The sequence below is a fragment of the Cetorhinus maximus genome, chromosome 13 (assembly GCF_964194155.1).
Source record: "Cetorhinus maximus chromosome 13, sCetMax3.hap1.1, whole genome shotgun sequence".
NCBI lineage: Eukaryota > Metazoa > Chordata > Chondrichthyes > Lamniformes > Cetorhinidae > Cetorhinus > Cetorhinus maximus.
The window spans coordinates 75,404,853-75,423,534 of record NC_135891.1 but is presented as its reverse complement, the minus strand read 5'-3'; the positions used below and the strand labels follow the sequence as shown (position 1 = coordinate 75,423,534).

Here is an 18,682-nt window from a genome sequence, read left to right as displayed (position 1 = left end):
AGTAGATCAGCCATGATCTCATTGAATGGCAGAGCAAGCTTGAGGGGCCAAATGGCCTACTGCTGCTCCTATTTCCTATGCTCCTATGTCCTCTGGTTTTCTGACATTATGCTGAAGGTGGTGAGTGTCAAAAGGAGATCCTTCTTCCTGTGGACAGGAGGAAGAGGCCATGTAACAAACTAAATGAAGCAGGCATTGCCGGAAGTTGTGGAGGCATTGAGCAACTGGAGCTTTTCTCTTTATTCTTTTCATGGGATGTGGGCATCACTGGCAAGGCCAGCATTTGTTGCCCTTGAACTGAGTGGCTTGCCAGGCCATTTGAGTACAGAGTTGAGTCAACCACCTTACTGTGGATCTGGAGTCACACATAGGCCAGTCTAAGTAAGGATGGCAGATTTCTTTCCAGATGGGTTTTTACGACAATCAATGATAGATTCATTATCACCATTACTGGAAGCAGTTTATGTTCCAGATTTATTATCTGAATTCAAATTCCACTTGCTGCCTTGGTGGGATTTGAACACATGCTCCCAGAGCATTAACCAGATCTGTGACCTCACATAGGTACCATGGGACCCAAGTTGCAGGTTCTGCAGCACACCCTTCTTCGCTTCATACACCAACCACAGGGCCAGATCCTCATCGGGCTGACCGAGATATGCCTCCAGGTCAAGCACCTCCTTGACCCTGGATTTCCACCTCTTTATTGACACCTTCGCGTACTCCTGACAGAAGATGCAGACGTGAGCCTTGCCCATGTCCCACCATATCCTCAAGGAGGGGAAGCCTCCCCGCTTCCTTCTCCAGCCAGCCCAGAAACGACGGAACGAGTCCAGGAACCGCTCGCCCTCCAGCAGCAGGTTGTTGAAGTACCATTATGCTGACCCTGTCCAAGCGCAGAATGGAATGAGCTCCGCGCACACCACACGGTGGTCCGAGCACAGCACCCACCGCACAGAAGCTGACGGGACACAGGACACGAACACCTTGGTAACGTAAAGGCGGTTGAGTCTGGATGGAAATGTCGCCAGATGTCCAAGTCGAAGGACCCGACCAGGTCCCACAACTTACTCACACTTAGCGTGCATGCTGGGTACCAAGACGGGATCTTAAGTTTATGGAGGATTTTCACATGGACAATGATCTAATACCCTCAATTGGAAAATATTAGAATTATTCAGAAAATGTAAATCAATGTCTTCGATTGCCTTAAACCCAATGTACGGACAATTGGGATTTCCTTTACTTTGATAATCCTTCCAGGGAATACACATATATAACTTTAATCTCACCTCACGTCAATCAGGAGTTGAATGGCCTTTACCAAGCACTTGGATGTCTTTTCATTCATGAATAGAGAACAATGAAGAGAGATGGAAATATAGTTATGCTGACTGCACCAACCAACTGAAAATGCTCATTCTCCACACAGTCCACACTTGCAGGTTTGACTTTGACAAATTGACTGGATTAAGAGGTGATCTCTTGAAGGTGTTTAAAGTGTTAAAGGGATTTAATAGAGCGGACAGGAAGAAACTATTTCCTCCGATGAGAGGATCTAGATAGAGGGGACATCATTTTAAAATTAAAACCAGACCATTTTGGAGTGAAATCAGGAACCATTCATTCACAAGGGGATGTAGAAGTCAAAATTGGAAATTCTCTCCAAACGCTTTGGGACCCATGTCAATTAGAGCTTTCAAGACAGGTTGCTAGATGTTGGTTGTATATAGCGGGTCAATATGGTGCTATGACTATGGTTTATTTTAATGTATATTCATTCATGGAATGTGGGCATCACTAGCTAGGCTAACATTTATTGCCTATCCCCAATTGCCCTTGAGGTGGTAGTGGTGAGCTGCCTTCTTGAACCGCTGCAGTCCATGTGGTGTAGGTACACCCACAGTGCTGTTAGGGAGGGAGTTCCAGGATTTTGACCCAGCGACAGTGAAGGAATGGTGATATATTTCCAAGTCAGGATGGCGAGTGACTTGGAGGGGAACTTCCAGGTGGTGGTGTTCCCATGTGTCTTCTGCCCTTGGCCTTCTAGATGGTAGAGGTTGCGGGCTTTGAAGGTGCTGTCGAAGGAGCTGTTCAAGAAGCCTTGGTGAGTTGCTGCAGCACATCTTGTAGATGGTACACACTGCTGCTACTACGCATAGGTGGTGGAGGGAGTGAGTGAATGTTAAGGTTGTGGATGGGGTGCCAATCAAGCTGGCTGTTTTGTCCTGGATGGCGTCAAGCTTCGAGTGTTGTGGCAGCTGCACTCATCCAGGAAAGTGGACCACATTCCACACTCCCGACCTGTGCCTTGCAGTTGAAGAGTTTCTAGGGAGTCAGGAGGTGAGTTACTTGCTGCAGAATTTCCAATCTCTGACCTGCTCCTGTAGCTAAAGTATTTTAATGGCTGATCTGTACCTCAGGGGTTGATCTGTACTTGAGGGGTTGAATGGCCTACTGCTGTTTCCAGTTAACACCTCTCAGTCACCTCAGTGCTGCAGTTCAGCATTCTTAGTGTTCAGGATATGTACCGCCCAGGTGCCAGCAGACCAATAAATATTCAGACAAAAAGCTTGCAGCTCTGAAGTTTCTTCAGCAGTGAGTCATTTTATTTGGTCAACATCACCAGTGCAAATGCAGATCAAGTCATAATTCCCCAAGGCAACTGTTTTGATGTGCAAAAAAATCAAAAACATACATTCCCTTTTAATCCAGTTCCTGTGCTATTTTTGATGCAAATATAGTGTCTTGTTTTTGTGTTGAAGGTCCAGCACCAGAGCATGCGGCTTGTATAAAATAGTACAAATTAGTGGAGATCATGGTTTCCGTGCTGGGGGGTTGGGGGAGGAGGGTTGTTGGGCATTTCTGGACCTTTCAAAAGGGGAAAGTATGACTTTTTGGCTACAGTTGATCACAAACATCTCAATTGATTGGAGCAGCAAAAAAAATATCAAACAAGATGGTCCAATTAAATGGAGTGGAACCAGAATGGAACCACGGTACATTAAACAAGGCTATACAATGGTCACCATGGTAACTGTGATCGGCGCTCTGCCAATAGGACATTCAACATAGCTGCAGGCAATGGAGCAGCAACTCAAACACACACTGCTTCAACCATTTAGAACGTAAAATTCACCAAGACACCAACATTTAGAACAAATATTTGTGCAGTACAATTCCTGGGTGAACAGGCTCAATTCGAGACTCAGTAAGCAAGAGTTCCTGCGCAGGGTTTCACTGGAACTCACTCCAACTGAAGTGAGACTTTCCTTTTGTAAAAGATACTTGCCTGTGGACATAACACATTAAAATGTGCAGCAGGTTAAAGTGATTCCCTTAAGAGGCATAGCTGTTGAACTGGGTACACAGCACAGTTCTCCACCCCATGAATCCAGCAGCCCACACACGTGGCAGGTTGTGTACACATACAGCTTAGGAGTTTAAAAATATATTTGGAAATGGGAGAAGAATGAATGGATTGTAACCCAGCCCAGGCCACGATAACAGCATGAGTCTTTTTAGCTGACAATCAGAAGTTTAAGAGAAAGCGTCTGTTTTTCTGGTCTAAAGGAGTTGTTAAGGGACTTAGAATGAGTTACTTGATAGAGAAGGGCCCAATTCAAATCAACTGCCAGTTTCTCCTTTTGTAATGGGCATACTCTATCATTCAATGAACACAAGGGCCCAGTGTGCAACAGTTTATAACATACAGAATATAAGTGGTCAAAAGGGGCATCACCCAACCCACAAAGATAATAATGGTGCATTTCAAATTCAAAATTGCCTGGGAACAGTTCTGCGCACTCAAGTGATGGTCACACGTGGTGGGGCCAACAATGAAGGAGTAAAAGAAAGCAAAAGCTGTAAAAGTCAAGGCATTGCTTCAATCTGCTTACTGATGTCTCAAAGGAACTTGGATTTTCCCAGATAGGAAGGAAGCCTGCTACCTAAAAGCTGAGGAGTGAACATGGAAGAGACCTTTGTGCCTCGACCCACAGAACACCACCCAGTGTTCTCGTTACAAAGGAACTGAAAAGATTTGAGATCTGATGAAGGGATCAGCTGGGAAACCCATCGCCATCCAGGGTCTACTAAATGACATCACCCACTGAATGAAGAACAAAGCAAGCGATTACAAAGGTTAATAGCATAATAAACATATATGGAGAGCAGTAATTAAGCCCAGTAATTAAGATCACATTTCACAAGGTGCAGGCTCCACCTCGAGAATTTAAAAAAACAAAAAATAAGAGGACAGGTTGTCACCCGAACCATGATGAAGCTGGTCCTGTCTCACACACCAGGGCAGAGTTTATATATAGGGAGCTGTGCTTATTCTAACAATAGGAGAGAGACTGTGTGCACGCGTGAGGGAGGAAAAGGAAAGAGTTCACTATCACAATAAAAATACTACAAATACAAAATAAAAACTTTGGTCGGCATTCAGTATTCAATAATTGGGCTGAATGAATTGGCACTTGCTCAACGAGGGAGAGGCTGAGATGGAATGTTCAATCGCGAGCAGTCAGCTGGCAATGGTTGCTGGGGGTTCTGTTCCTTAAGGTTCTCTTTTATAAGTTGTGGAGCTCTTGTAGAGTTTGATCAAGGACCTGGTGCATACCCATGTTCTCTTCTTTTGCACGCGTAACTTGTTCTACAAGAGAGAAAAAACACTCGTGTCAATGCCAGATGAGAAAGACATGGAATTTACTCATCAATTCCCTTAAGAAAACATGGTAAAAACCTGACATGGCAAGTCAGGGAGAGCAATCTCTGTACATCCATTGCAATGTAAGCCCTTCTCATCCTTGGTGATCTTAAGAAATATTTTTAATTGGGGGTGGGTAAAGAAGAGCAGCACCTAACCCAAAATAACTTGGATGTTAATCAAAAGTTTGGAATCTTTATTCAGATAGAAGCCAGAATTATTTGGCCAACTCAAATGAATTTGGATTTACAAAAGGGCCGCTTATTTATGACATGGCTTCACTGGACCATAGCAGTCCATATCATTGGCATCAATTCGTAAACATGATTATAAATTGAAATCTGTTTTAAGTCTTCAGCGTTATTGTTTAATTAGGTGAAGCTTGGTATGGGGTATTGGGGTCCAAGAACATTTCTACAGAGCTTCAGGGATTATCTGTACTACATTGCCATGTGGACGGGCATCAAGTTGAATATTCTTTTGCCTAACAGACAAGGCCCCATTCAGACTATCTTACTATTATCCTCCCATCAAAACCAAGGGCCCACATTTCAAAAGAATTTGATATATGAGAAGAATCAGAGATACACAACAGATAATGTATGCACATTGGGATCCTGATGCTTGGGAGATCATTCGCACCCATGATTCAACTGCAGCCAGGAATTCTCTCCTGGTTATTCATTAATCTACATGTACACCGCAAAGATTCCCAGTGCCAATGGTCTCTGCATGTTTGACATTTTAAATTTAGGAAAACAGTTTTGATGCATGTTAAATCTCCCCTTCCCCACACTGAATCCCAGAACTCATGCCTGTACCATCCCAGGTGAAACGTACGTAACTGAAGTAAATGGACCTTTGCGCCACTGATCCGTGTAGTGCCGGCCCTGAGCTGGGTGATGGATTCAGTACTTGCAGTCTTGCGGAGTGCTGATCTCATCACACCCATAATGACCCTGGGAAGCAGCACACGTCACAGAACGAAAGCGTTTTAGTGAAGACACCAGTCAAAAATACTTGCCACCAGAACAGTGACGTGGGCCTGACCATCCATTCATTTAGCTGGGCTGTTTGACTGCATAGGTACCTCCAGTTCAGGCTCTGAAGTTGAAAGGCAGGCACTGTACTTTAAATCAAGGGTAACTGGAAGAAAAGTTTGCTTCAGGGCTTTTCTGGGCTGGAGGAAGAGGTGGTATCCAGCAGGAAATAGTTTGGGGTCATTAGTGAAGCACGTTTACTGCCAATTGTAAACATGCAGTCTTAAGCAGGAGAGAAAAAAAAAGTTGATGCAGAATCTGTACATGTTTCCCCAAGGAGCACAGTAGCAGAGTAATACACTGAAATCTGTCTCGCCAGCACAAAGGGCCCTTTACATTGGCAATGCCATTCAGCTTAGAAAGTGGTATGGAAAGTTTTATATTGGTGTATAAGGGGTTAGAATTGACAAACATTGTCAGGAATGAAGAATTCTCTCCGATTACACATTCCAGAGTCTGCCATTATGGTTTTTCGATTACTAACACAGATAGGATATTTTAGCTAGAAAACCTTATTATTCCCTCACCCCCTGTACCTTAATTAACTCGACATTACTTCCAAATTTCTATCGGCCAGCACATTGAGACAGAATTTGAACATCATTATAGGTGCAGCAGTGATTATATTGTTTGTTCAGTAATCTAGCGAATGTGAGTTCAAGTCCCAACATGTTTTAAAAAAATGGAAATCAAAAGCTGGTATGTATATGTGACCATGAAGCTGTTGGATTATAACAAGAAGCCAATTGGTTCATTAATGTCCTTTTGGAAAGGAGACTCAGCTAACCTTAATATAAAAGCAAAGCACTGCGGATGCTGGAAATCCGAAACAAAAACAAAAAATGCTGGAAAAATTCAGCAGGTCTGACAGCATCCGAATGGACTCGAAACGTTAACTCTGTCTTTCTCTCCACAGATGCTGACAGACCTGCTGAGTTTTTCCAGCATTTTTTGGTTTTTGTCGCAGCTGACCTTGGGTGACTTAAATCTTGCACCAACATGGCTGACTCCAAAGTGTCCTGGTCAGACCATCACTTGTATCAAAACTGCTATGAACAGTTCAAGAAGCTGGTGCAGCACCAACTTCTCAGGGTAACTAGGGGTATGCAATCAATGCCAGTCACGTCCCAAGAATTTATTTTAAAAAAAATTATTATAGATTGGAGGGGGGAAAGAGGAAATCAAGTTTTGTTTGCATTTAGTTTCCAAGTGCTTGGTTGTGACACGTTTGGTCCAACTCCATCAAATGAATATTGATGCTAAGGAATGGATGTCAGACACCCAATATTAACCCTCAAATTCCCAAGTCAGGAACAGCATGGATTATTTAATGAGTAAAGTTCACTCGACATCAGGTCCAACCTTGTAGCAGCCCCACCACTAGCGCCTCCCACACTGAACCCCTCCCCAGCCTAAGCACCAAAGTAACCAACCTGTGGCCTGAGTGATAATGCCAATGTAGAGTCTATTGACAGGTTTTGTGCTGTGGATCCAATGCCCAATAATGAACAGACCTAACTTAATTTCATTACACTCGACCGACACATGGGAAAGGCTGACTACCTTTCCTCCAAAATGATGTGGATTTCAGCCCAGCTCACAAGAGAGTCATTGCCTGACTCACTGCTGCATACAGTCTCCAAAACTTACTGTATATTAAGTGGCAAAACAGGGTTACTGCTAAAGGATAGGAATACTATGATTTTAGTCTAATTGCTGAGAAAACAGCAAGACTAATGTTGTGTACTGGGCACGAGCAAGTTTACCAGCAGCCCCAATTTAGCGAGTGTTTCTATTCAATAAGATCAAAACATGGTTTTAAAAAGTTCAGAATTATTACACAGACAGTAACATCTTCTCAGTATAATTATACAGTGTTTGAAGAGAAGATCTGAAAGTCAGATGGTATAAATTCAATGAATGTCAACCTTAGGGCATGGGTTAAAAATTAACGGGCAAGTTCCAACTGATGAAAGTTTATTCCTTGACTATGCAGATTTTAAAATCCAATCTGGAGATTGACTTCCAAACAACTAGACAACCTATAGCATCGTCTTCAACTCTAGAGCTTCTTAAACAAAAAGAGGTCTGATCCCTCAATCCAGAAATTCACACTTCAACCACTGCCTATAGCCTTGTGTGATGTGAAGGTCATCCCAGGAGCTGAATCCACAACCTGAAATTCTAATCTGACTTGTACGATGTGGTCATGAAGCAGAAACGATAAATTCAGAGATTGTACCAAGCGCTGGCTGGATCCACAGTAACGCAGCATGGGAACAAATCGTATGGGTTTAGAAAGAGTCTACATGGATTAGGATCAATTTGTGCATTAATGGAGTCAATATGAATGGTGCAAATCAACTCTTCCCAAACTAACAGTATAGTCTAGCAAGCCACTCAATTCAAGGGCATTTAGGGATGGACAACAAATGTTGGCCTTGCCAGTGATGCCCACATCCCATGAAATAATAATGAAAGTATTGTGAAGATGTGTATTAGTGTGTTGGGACAGGTCACATCATTAAGTCTGAGGAGCAGCAGATGAGAAAAGCCGTTTCTGAAAGACAGACAACTTACCCAAAAACCAAATCTAAAAGAGGCTTTATCCAGTAAGAGCTGACAGAGATCTCTCACTCCACCAGAGTGCCGTACAGTTGTTTGACCAGGAAGAGAAGGAGGAAGGTTTAAAAAGAAGACAGAAGCACGTAGAGTTGAAGAGCAGGAAGAATTCTAGATGGTGTCAGAGCAGAATTCAGCAGCAGCTCTAGAAAGCGGAGTATGTTATGACTATCGCTCATCTGATCTGAAAACCCCTTTTCGAATATCTTCACACAAAGTTCATCTAGTAGCAAAAAAGAAGGAATATGAAAACAGACTTCAAACATACCTCAACCAGTTCTCACGCAGCTCAACAGTTCTCAACTTCAAGTTACAAAGTCTAAGAAATTGTTAAAATCATGTCACATCTATCCTGGTGGGCTCAATAAACCCAGGTTAGACATGCTGCTAGCTAGATCTTGATCAGTACCCAGGTCAGTTCCATGTTCTGTTAACGCTAGGACACAGGGCGAATGAAATTCAAATAGACACCATCAGCTAAGAAGTCTCACTATCTCTTTGGGGACAGCCTCTTTCCTCACTAGTCAGAAGCTTGTGGGGTCAGGTCCAACTTGAGACTAGGCTGGCACTTCAGTTCAGTACTGAGAGAGTGCTGCACTGGCACAGGGTGCCGACTGTTGGATGAGATGTTAAATCGAGGCGCTCTCTGCCCTCTTGGATGGGTGTAAAAGATCGTCTGTCACTATTTCAAAGAGGAGCAGGGTGTTCGACTCTGGCCAATATTTATCCCTCAACCAATATCATTAAAAACAGATTTTCTAGTACGTGTCATGTTACTCTTTGTGGGATCTTGCTGTGCACAAATTGGCTATTGTGCTTCCTATACTGCAATAGTGACTACACTTCAAAATAATTTAATTGGTTATAAAGGTCTTTGGGAAGACCCAAGGTCTTGAAAGACAATATACAAAGTCTTTGGTTTTCTTTTATCACTAACTGCTGGTCTCTATTGGGTCCAGGCTTGTATTTTCCAGCCTTTGACAATCTAATACTTACAGAAAGGCACAAAAACATCAGTTACTGGTCACAGCTGGAGGCTCATAACTCATTTCTTCATACCACTGAGTCCCATCAATGCCACTACCAATACAATCACATCTTTAGCTACCAATCTGGTCCACTGTTGGCAGCTCAGAATGAAGCAGTTACAAGTTGCATCTCATTATGCTTTCCTTCACTGGACTGATTCATCCAATAGTTTCACTCTCTGGCTCTGCTAACTCAGACCCAGTCTCTTATTCCCTTGTCCACTTGAACAGGTTAAGATCCCTCAGTCTCTTCTATAGTTCACTCTTTAAGCAGATGTCCCATTTAAACTGTTTCCAATGTTATACATGCTGCTGCAAATATAAGTGGATTCAATAGTCTGGAGACACCACAAATGGCTCCAACTAGCAGTGCACAAGACAAATACAAAATTACTTTCCATTTGGTGTGGGCTCTAGGTTATATTCCCAAAATGGTCCAAAACTCTACTATTAATACTTTTCCTTCCATCTCCAATTAGTGTGAAAGACTACATGTACTAATAACATTTTGCCAGGAACTAGGCTGAGCCTCATCCAAACGGTTTTGTTTTCAGAATGCTAGTCAGCAGCAGATGGGCAATTGTGATATCTTTGCCAGGCAGAAAAGAGTGTGCCGCATGTAAAGTCAAGTGCTAACTGAAACTAGTTTATTCTGGTTTGATTAAATGGCCACAAGGGAGTGTCATTTCACTCCTCCTTTTACACAATGTTCAAATTCTAGAAGTTCTTGCCAACAAAGACGGATTTTGCTCTTGACCTTCAGTTGAAATTTCCACTTCATCAGACATGTCTGACTCTGACCTGAACTAGGTTTGGGCACACCTTGTGTTGGTGTAACTATTGATACTCTACTCATATCCCAACTATCCAATTCATCAGACTCATTTGATATTTTTTCCAGTTTTCTTCTTCTTTGTGAACCTTGGAAGGTAAACATAATCTATATGTACAAACTTCACCTTTCCTGGTTGTTCTTGGTAACCACTTAAGATGAGGTTCTTTCACCTTCTGGTTCAATCTTAGCTTTTTTTTTCTCTCACTCTACCCCTATCATGACTCTTTCTGCCTGGATTGTTTCTCTTCTACTGACTGCACTAAATGTGGCTTCAGCAATGAAAACCTTGTTCTGGGTTGTCTCCTGAGAAACAGTTCATCTGATGTCCTGCCAGGAGCGGTGCGAGGTGTGTTACAAAAAACAAACATTTGCCAGTTTATAGTTCAATGACAACTGACGTTTTTTCCAATTTGTATCTAGCATTTGTTTAACAAGAGCACGCTTCACAATTTGTACTGTGCGATCTTGTTGCTCTATTTGAAGCAGGATGATATGGTGGGACTCTGGTGCATTTTACCCTGCTCATTTTCATAAATGTTACAAAATCTTCTGAACGTCGTCTGGCACGATTTCCTCTGGAAACCCATAAACAGTAAACAAACTATGCAAAATATCTAGGATTTTGCTAGCTGTTGTTTGATTCATCGGAAACCCCTCGACTCACTTCGAATGGCAATCACAATGAATAGCTGCTGCCCTTCAAATTCTGAAAAATCCACGTGCAGCCTCTGCCATACTAGAGCTGCCCGTTTCCATGGTTACAAAAGGTGCTGATGGTGGTTTCTTTTCTACTGCTTGACATGCTCTACACTGTTTCACTGTCTCTTCTATGTCCTTATCTAACCCTGGCCACCAAAAATAGCTCTTCATTAGACTCTTTGTCAAGCTTATCTCTTTGTATTGTTCATGAAAATCACACAGCAACTACGACCTGTACCTTTCAGGAATTACAACTCTGGCTCCCCACACAACACAACCTGTCTCAACAGACAACTCATTCTTTTGCAGAAAAAGAGGCCTGATTTCCAAATGCAGTATTAGTCTCGGCCACCCATGTGTGACACAGTTGTGTACCCTTGCCAATACAGGGTCCCTTACAAGCTGCTCTACCGATGTCATCTGCTGTGACTGGTGACTTAGCTACGTGTGAAAAGAAAAAAACACCTTCCCTGTTAGGCTCCATCTCTGATGGGGACGGTAATCTAGACATTGCATCAGCATTAAACGAAGAAGATCGGAAGGTCATAGTAATATCACATTGACAAACAGGCAAAATCACAGCCCACCTCTGCATTCCAGCTGCAGGGAAAGTGGGTGCTGGAGACTTTGGGTTCAAAATAGCCATCAGTGGCTTAAGGTCAGTTTTGGTCATGAAACTATGACCATACAAGTAGTTATGAAATCTTCTTACTCCAAAAATCAAAGGCAATGCTTCAAGCTCTGAGCATAATTTCACACACTGACACTGAGCATACATGAAGCAAATACAACTCTACTCTCCTCAAATATCCCCATTCTCAATGATGGGGAAACTGAACTGGACCAGCTATATAAATACTGTGGCTACAAGAGCAGGTCAAAGGCTAGGAATCCTGTGGTGAGTAATTCACTTCCTGACTCCCCAAAGCCTGCCCACCATCTATAAGTCACAAGTCAGGAATGTGATGGAATGCTCTCCACTTGCCTGGATGAATGCAGCTCCCATAACACTCGAGAAGCTCGACATCATCCAGCACAAAGTAGCCCGCTTGATTGGCAGCCCATCCACAAACATTCACTCCCTCCACCACTGACGCACAGTAGCAGCAGTGTGTACCATCTACAAGATGCATGGCAGTAATTCACCAAGGCTCCTTAGGCAGCACCTTCCAAAACTACGACCACTACCATCTAGAAGGACAAGGGCAGCAAACACATGGGAACACCACCACCTGGAAGTTCCCCTCCAAGTCACTCACCATCCTGTCTTGGAAATATATCGCTGTTCCTTCACTGTCACTGGGTCAAAATCCTGGAACTCCCACCCTAACAGCACTGTGGGTGTACCTATACCACATGGCCTGCAGTAGTTCAGAAGGCAGCTAACCACCACCTTCTCAAAGGCAATTAGGGGTGGGCAATAAATTCTCACCTTGCCAGCAACACCCCCACCCTGTGAAATAATAAAAACTCTGATTGATGCCATGTTGACCTTCATGTTTACCAGAGCTCCACTTGTACGCTACTTGTACTACAACGACCTGCTAATTTTCACTGGGCAGCCTGTGCTTTGGATTGTGGGTCTCAACCAACCCCTCATTGACCTGGTGCTGTTCAACAACAGTATGCAGCGGCTGCCAATACCTCCAGCCAGTGTGTTCTCTGTTTACCTTCTTTTTACATGTCTTGGCAAGGTGATGCTTCTTGCAGCTGTAGCACTCTGCCTTCACAAATGGACAATTCTGTGCCCAATGTTGATCTAAGCACCGGTAACAGGACATTGTCGTACCTCTTCTCCAATTAACTGCTGTAATTGGGCCTTCTGTTTACTCAGCTTTAGCTTGTTTACTTTGGCAGACTGCAGCCGGCTGTTAACTCTGACTTCTCTCGAGTCACATTCCGCCATGGAAAGCTATGTTGAAAGTTAACTTTGGCAACGACAGCAGCTTACTGAAAATGCATTCACTTTTTAAACTGCACACAAATCTGCCCTGCAATAGTCGCTCTTGAAATTCTCCAAAATTGCAATGAATGGACGACTTTTTCAAAGCCACGATAAACTCACCAATGTCTTCACTGGGCAGCTGATTCTTTGTTCTAAACTGAAACTTTGTGTAATCTCCAATGGCTTGCTCCAAACGTAGTGCTGCTCAAACTTCCATAAAGCGGCGTGTTTTATGGCTTAACAGGGTGAGCAAATTCTTGAACGTTTCATATATTTCTGAGCCTGCTTCAGTCAAAAATATCACCTTTTCCTTTTCTCAGTCTTGTTAACAGCTGGATCATAAGGATTTGAGGATATTACTGGCAGTGGCTCCACTACACATTGAAAGACTCACGGTCATGGCTATACTCTCCCAGTCGCCCAATAATACCTATTGATGCGGCCATCTTCGGAAGTCAATCAACCCATGTGTACTAACAGCCTTTTCTCCAAGACCAGATTTTTAAAACTATTTTAGTGAAAACAAACTTCAATTCCTGTACTGGCTTCTCCAGAGCTTTTCCAACCAAATTTGTTTGGCTAGAGAATCCCAAAATCCCACCTTCATCACCCAGACTGTGATATCTTTGCAGGACAGAAAAGAGAGAGTGCGCCACATGTAAAGTGAAGTACCAACTGATATTAGGTTATTCTGGTTTGACTATATATACACATACATGCATACACAAATGGCCACAAGAGGGTGTTATTACACTATCACAGTTACAGCCATTGTCACTGAACGGTCCAGACTGCAGGGTGCCTGCTTTCAAACATCAGCAACATTCATGACAAGTTAGTGTGCCATCACAATCACATAATACTGCATTTGTCTTGTTTTAAGAGATAAACACAGTTACTCTGGATGTGGAAGCTGCACCTTTCTAGGTAAGAGTTTGAATAATCACTAAAGCACATTCCCCAAATGGTATGATATGCAGTGTAAATACAAGTGACAGCTAAAAGCTGCAGAACTGGTAACCATGTCCATAACCCTTTCACACTGTAGGGTGCACCCAAATTTAATGCTGCATGTACTGACCCAGGTTAAAGATGGTGTTATGCTCAGCTCAGCTGTTTTCCATAACGTCACCCATCTCTGCACCTGCCTTAGCTCATAGGCAGCTGAGGCCCTCATGCAGACCTTTGTTACCTCAAGCCTTAACTGTTCCAATGCCCTCCTGGCTGACTTCCCACAAACTTCAGCACATCCAAAACTCTGCTGCCTATGACCTCACACACTGTTCACCCATCACCCTGCTGGCTGACCTTCATTGGTTCCTGCAACGCCTTCACTTTAAAATACATCCTTGTGTTCAAACCCCTCCATGGCCCAGCCCCTCCTCCTCTCTGTAACCTCCAGCAGCACCCCCACCCTCCAGGATCTCCACTCTCCTCCAATTCTTACTTCTTGCACCTTCCCCACTCTCGTCACCCGACTATTGGCAGCCTTGCCCTCAGCTGTCTAGGCCTAAGCTCTACCTCTTCACAACTCTCACCTCCTTTAAAAAAAACTAACTCTTGACCAAACTTTTCGTCAACCCTCCTTCACTGGCCCAGTGCCAGTTTTTGTCTGCTAATACTCTGGAACATTTCCCACTTTAAAGCTGCTACATAAATTCAAGCGGTTGCTATTCTGTAAAACAACTCATTTCTCACTGGTTTACTGCAGGATTGTAGAAAGGATCCATCTGATGTTACACATCATGTTCTTGTTAGGAGTGTGCAGGTAGAATGAAACTCTTTCTAGTCCATTCTCTGCTGTTTTAATGCAGCTCAGCTGGCCTGTGTTCCAAAGAGCTGGGACGTACTTCATCAATGTCTCCTTTTCCTGTCAGCCCTGCGTCTCACTAAGCATCTTTAGGAAGCTCATTTTCCTGGGGCAAAGGAATTTTTTCAGTTGAAGGTCAATTAGGGATGGGCAACAAATGCTGGCCTTGCCACTGACACCCACATCCCAAAAAGGAACAAAGAAGTCCGTGTGCTGGGAATGATTTGGAGATGAATGGAGGTTGTGGTGGAGATGGGCCGCGATGTAATTAAATGGAGAGATCTAAACATTCCTCAACAAGTAACATTGAATCGAATCTCGAACCTGATGGATTATCATATCAGCAGCTGGAAAATGGTGAGAGCTTTGGGAAGAGTTTACTAGCTTGTTTAGAAAAACCTGTGAAATGTTGAAAGAAATAACACGATGTAGAAAAACTCTTTTTTTGCAACTACTGGCATGTGAAATGGGCAGTGTCTGCAATGATGGAACTTTATTGTTGCTCAATTTATCACCCCATGGCCCAGGTCGATCTCCCATTAAGGGAGAGTCAATGACTAGGGAGTGAAACTTGTAGCAGGGACTGAAAACATCGACTTCCCTTTTGCCAATAGAGTTGAAGGAATTGGAGACAACCATTCAGCCGGAGCCTGTTCCACCGTTCAATTAAATCATGTCTGATCACTGCCTTACCTCCATATGCCTTTATACACTCATCCATCATCCTCAATCTTTCAAATTTCAACTGACTGTCACAATGCAGTTTTTGTGTGAAGTTGAGGGAGTGCTCGGATAGGTGGCTGGTCCTCTACATTTCCATTGTGTTTTGTGTGGGAAAAGTGCTTCATTATTTCATTGCTAAATGGGAGCCTTTGCCAAATGACCCCAAAGCTGTGGGGCCCCATCACATAGCAGCAAGAGGCAATGGCACATAACAGAGCCTAGGTGCACTGGGACTAGTCCGGAGAGGGAGTTAGAAATGAGGCTTTTGAAATCACTGAGCTGTGTACAGTGGAGGTCACTGAGGAGGAGTGGAGCAGAGTGGGGGGGGAGGAAAATGAGGGTGGTGCAGCTCTCAATGGTTGGGGATTTGAGGCTGGAGCTGGGAAGGAGGAGATTGACCTGGGCCTAGGGGTGATAAATTGAGCAATGATAAAGTTCCATCATTGCAGACACTGCCCATTTCACATGCCAGTAGTTGCAAAAAAAGAGTTTTCCACATCGTGCTATTTTTTTCAACATTTCACAGGTTTTTCTAAACAAGCTAGCAAACTCTTCCCAAAGCTCTCACCATTTTCCAGCTGCTGATACGATAATCCATCAGGTTCGAGATTCGATTCAATGTTACTTGTTGAGGAATGTTTAGATCTCTCCATTTAATTACATCGCGGCCCATCTCCACCACAACCTCCATTCATCTCCAAATCATTCCCAGCACACGGACTTCTTTGTTCCTTTTTGGGATGTGGGTGTCAGTGGCAAGGCCAGCATTTGTTGCCCATCCCTAATTACTCTTCAACTGAAAGGCTTGCTAGGCCATTTCAGAGGCCAGTTAAGAGTCAACCACATTGCTGTGTGTCTGGAGTCACATGTAGGCCAGGCCAGGTAAGGATGGCAGATTTCCTTCCCCAAAGGACATTAGTGAAAATGGTTTTTTACGACAATGGTTCATGGTCACAATTACCGAGACTAGCTTTTTATTCCAGATTATTAATTGAATTTAAATTACACCAGCTGCCATGGTGGGATTTGAACCTGTGCCCCCAGAGCATTAGCCTGGGCTGATGTATTATCAACCCAGTGACATCACTGCTGCCCTGCCATCTCCATTACTTTGTGTGTGTAAAAGTGCTTCGCATTTCATTCCTAAATGGCCTGGCTCTAATTTTGAGATTATGATTCCTTGTTGTGGATTCCCTAGCAGAGGAGGAAAAGTCTGAACTTGAAAAGGACCCCACCTTAAAAAGTGAAGAAAACATGCAAAAAGGCCTAAAGCCTTTTACTAGCTTGACAGGAACTAGCGTTATATTACTAGCTGATTGCTAAAGGGTTCAAATTGTCTTAACGCCTTCATAGCGACAGGAGTGGACCATTCAGCTCCTTAAATCTATTCCAGTAATCACAGCTAGTCCGTATCTTAACTTTAGTTTATCATCTTTGTTTTATAGTCCTTGATACACTTACTCAAAAAATCTGACAATCCTGGTCTTGAAACTTTCAACGGAACCCCAGAATCCCTAACCTTTGGGAGGAAGATTGCAGCATAATCAAAGCCTGCTGAAGCATCCTTGTATGGTGGCATCCTAACCGTAAACCCAGGAGGTTAATGGTTTCCCCTGTGACAGTGAGCCACAAAGCAGGTGGTTTGCAGGTTTAAGCCCTGGCCTGTGGTACAGCTGATCGCAGCCAGGTGCTATGGCAGGCTCATTCGCCCTTGGTTAGGGAGGGGAGCTGGAATCACTGATGCCTTCAGCTACGGGAATTTTAAAAAATTCTTCCAAGGGATGTGGGAGTCACTGGCAAGGACAGTGTTTGTTGCCCACCCCTAACTGCCCTTGAACTGAGTGGCTTGCTAGGCCATTTCAGAGGGCAGTTAAAAGTCAACCACATTGCTGTGGGCCTGGAGTCACATGTAGGCCAGGCCAGGTAAGGACAGCAGATTTCCTTCCCTAAAGGGCATTAGTGAACCAGATGGGTTTTTAATGACAATTGATGATAGCTCCATGGTCACCATTATTGAGACTAGCTTTATATTCCACCAGCTGCCATGTTGGGATTTGAACCTGTGTCCCCTGGGCCTCTGGATTACTAGTCCAGAGACATTACCACTACACCACCATTGCCCTTTAATGTGTTGGTGTGAACATCAGGGAAGGAGCGTACTGGACTATGATGCTCCATGTGATCGAGTAGCTCACTGACACCCATCGTTAAGAGTGACTTGGTTAAGGTTTTAGAGGGTGAATTGCTGTTAAAAGGAACAAGGGAAGATGACAGAATATGTCGGAAATGTCTCAGTAAACATGACACCATCCTTTACTGGCTCCTACCCATCTCCCCAAAATGGAGGAACAAACTGAACCTGTTATAGAAAAGGAGAGCAACATTGGCCTGAACTGAGTGGCAATGAGGTGCATCAGCAAGAGCCAGATTAATTCTGGACCCCAGAGTGAAGCCAGTCAATCTGCCAGTCAAGAAATTCCAGGCAAGATAGAGACCTGGCTTTGGTTAAACTCAAATGTTGGAATTGCTCAAACACTCTCATAAAACCGTACCTCCACCAGCAATCTTCTATTCCCCATTGGATTTAGATCCTCAAAGATTTCCACAGCTCAAACACAATTAGTGAACAGACGATCACTGATTGGGAGCAGATCGCATCATCTCAGGGGCAAATACGACATTAAGGCTGTGAACAGTCCGATTCAATCCAGAAAACTGCCAGGGAGAGGGAGAGTCAATGACTAGGGAGTGAAACTTGTGGCAGGGACAGAAAACATCAACTTCCCCTTTCCCAATAGAGTTGAAGGAAATTTCTGATCACCCAGTACTGAATACTGGGGAGACAGTTTGACAGTAGTGTAGGAGTTGAGGTAGATCTGGGTGGTGTCAGCATACATAAGGAATTTGATGTGTTTTGGATAACATTGCAGAGGCACAGCCTATCTGGGCCAAAGTTAATTGACACCTGAAAAAAATGTGGGTAAATAGATGAAAGCCATCAAGGACGTGTTAAAGGCAAATTGCGTTTGATTAACTTGATTGAGTTCTTTGATGAAGTAACTAAGAGGGGTGATGAGGGCAACATACAAAATGTGGCACAGACGACAGCTGGTCATTCAGCCTACCATGTCTATGCTGGCTGCAAAAGACTATCCAACCTAATCCCACTTACCAGCTCTTACAGCACTTCTAATTGCACATCCAAGTATTTAAAAAGAAATTATATGAAGGTTTTTGCCTAAACCACCCTTTCAGGCAGCGAGTTCCAG

General features: G+C 43.6%; 1 protein-coding gene across 3 annotated transcripts in view; it reads right to left on the bottom strand.

The window, feature by feature from the left end:
• Positions 1 to 3,361: 3,361 nt before the first annotated feature.
• Positions 3,362 to 18,682, bottom strand: part of LOC144688711 (tropomyosin alpha-1 chain) — a 99,120-nt gene continuing 83,799 nt past the window's right edge. For all 3 annotated transcript variants that reach the window (XM_078555580.1, XM_078555582.1, XM_078555584.1), the window contains one exon: positions 3,362 to 4,657. In XM_078555580.1, coding sequence (XP_078411706.1) covers positions 4,575 to 4,657 — 83 coding nt within the window. In that variant the 3' untranslated portion in view covers positions 3,362 to 4,574. The remainder of the gene's footprint in view (positions 4,658 to 18,682) is intronic.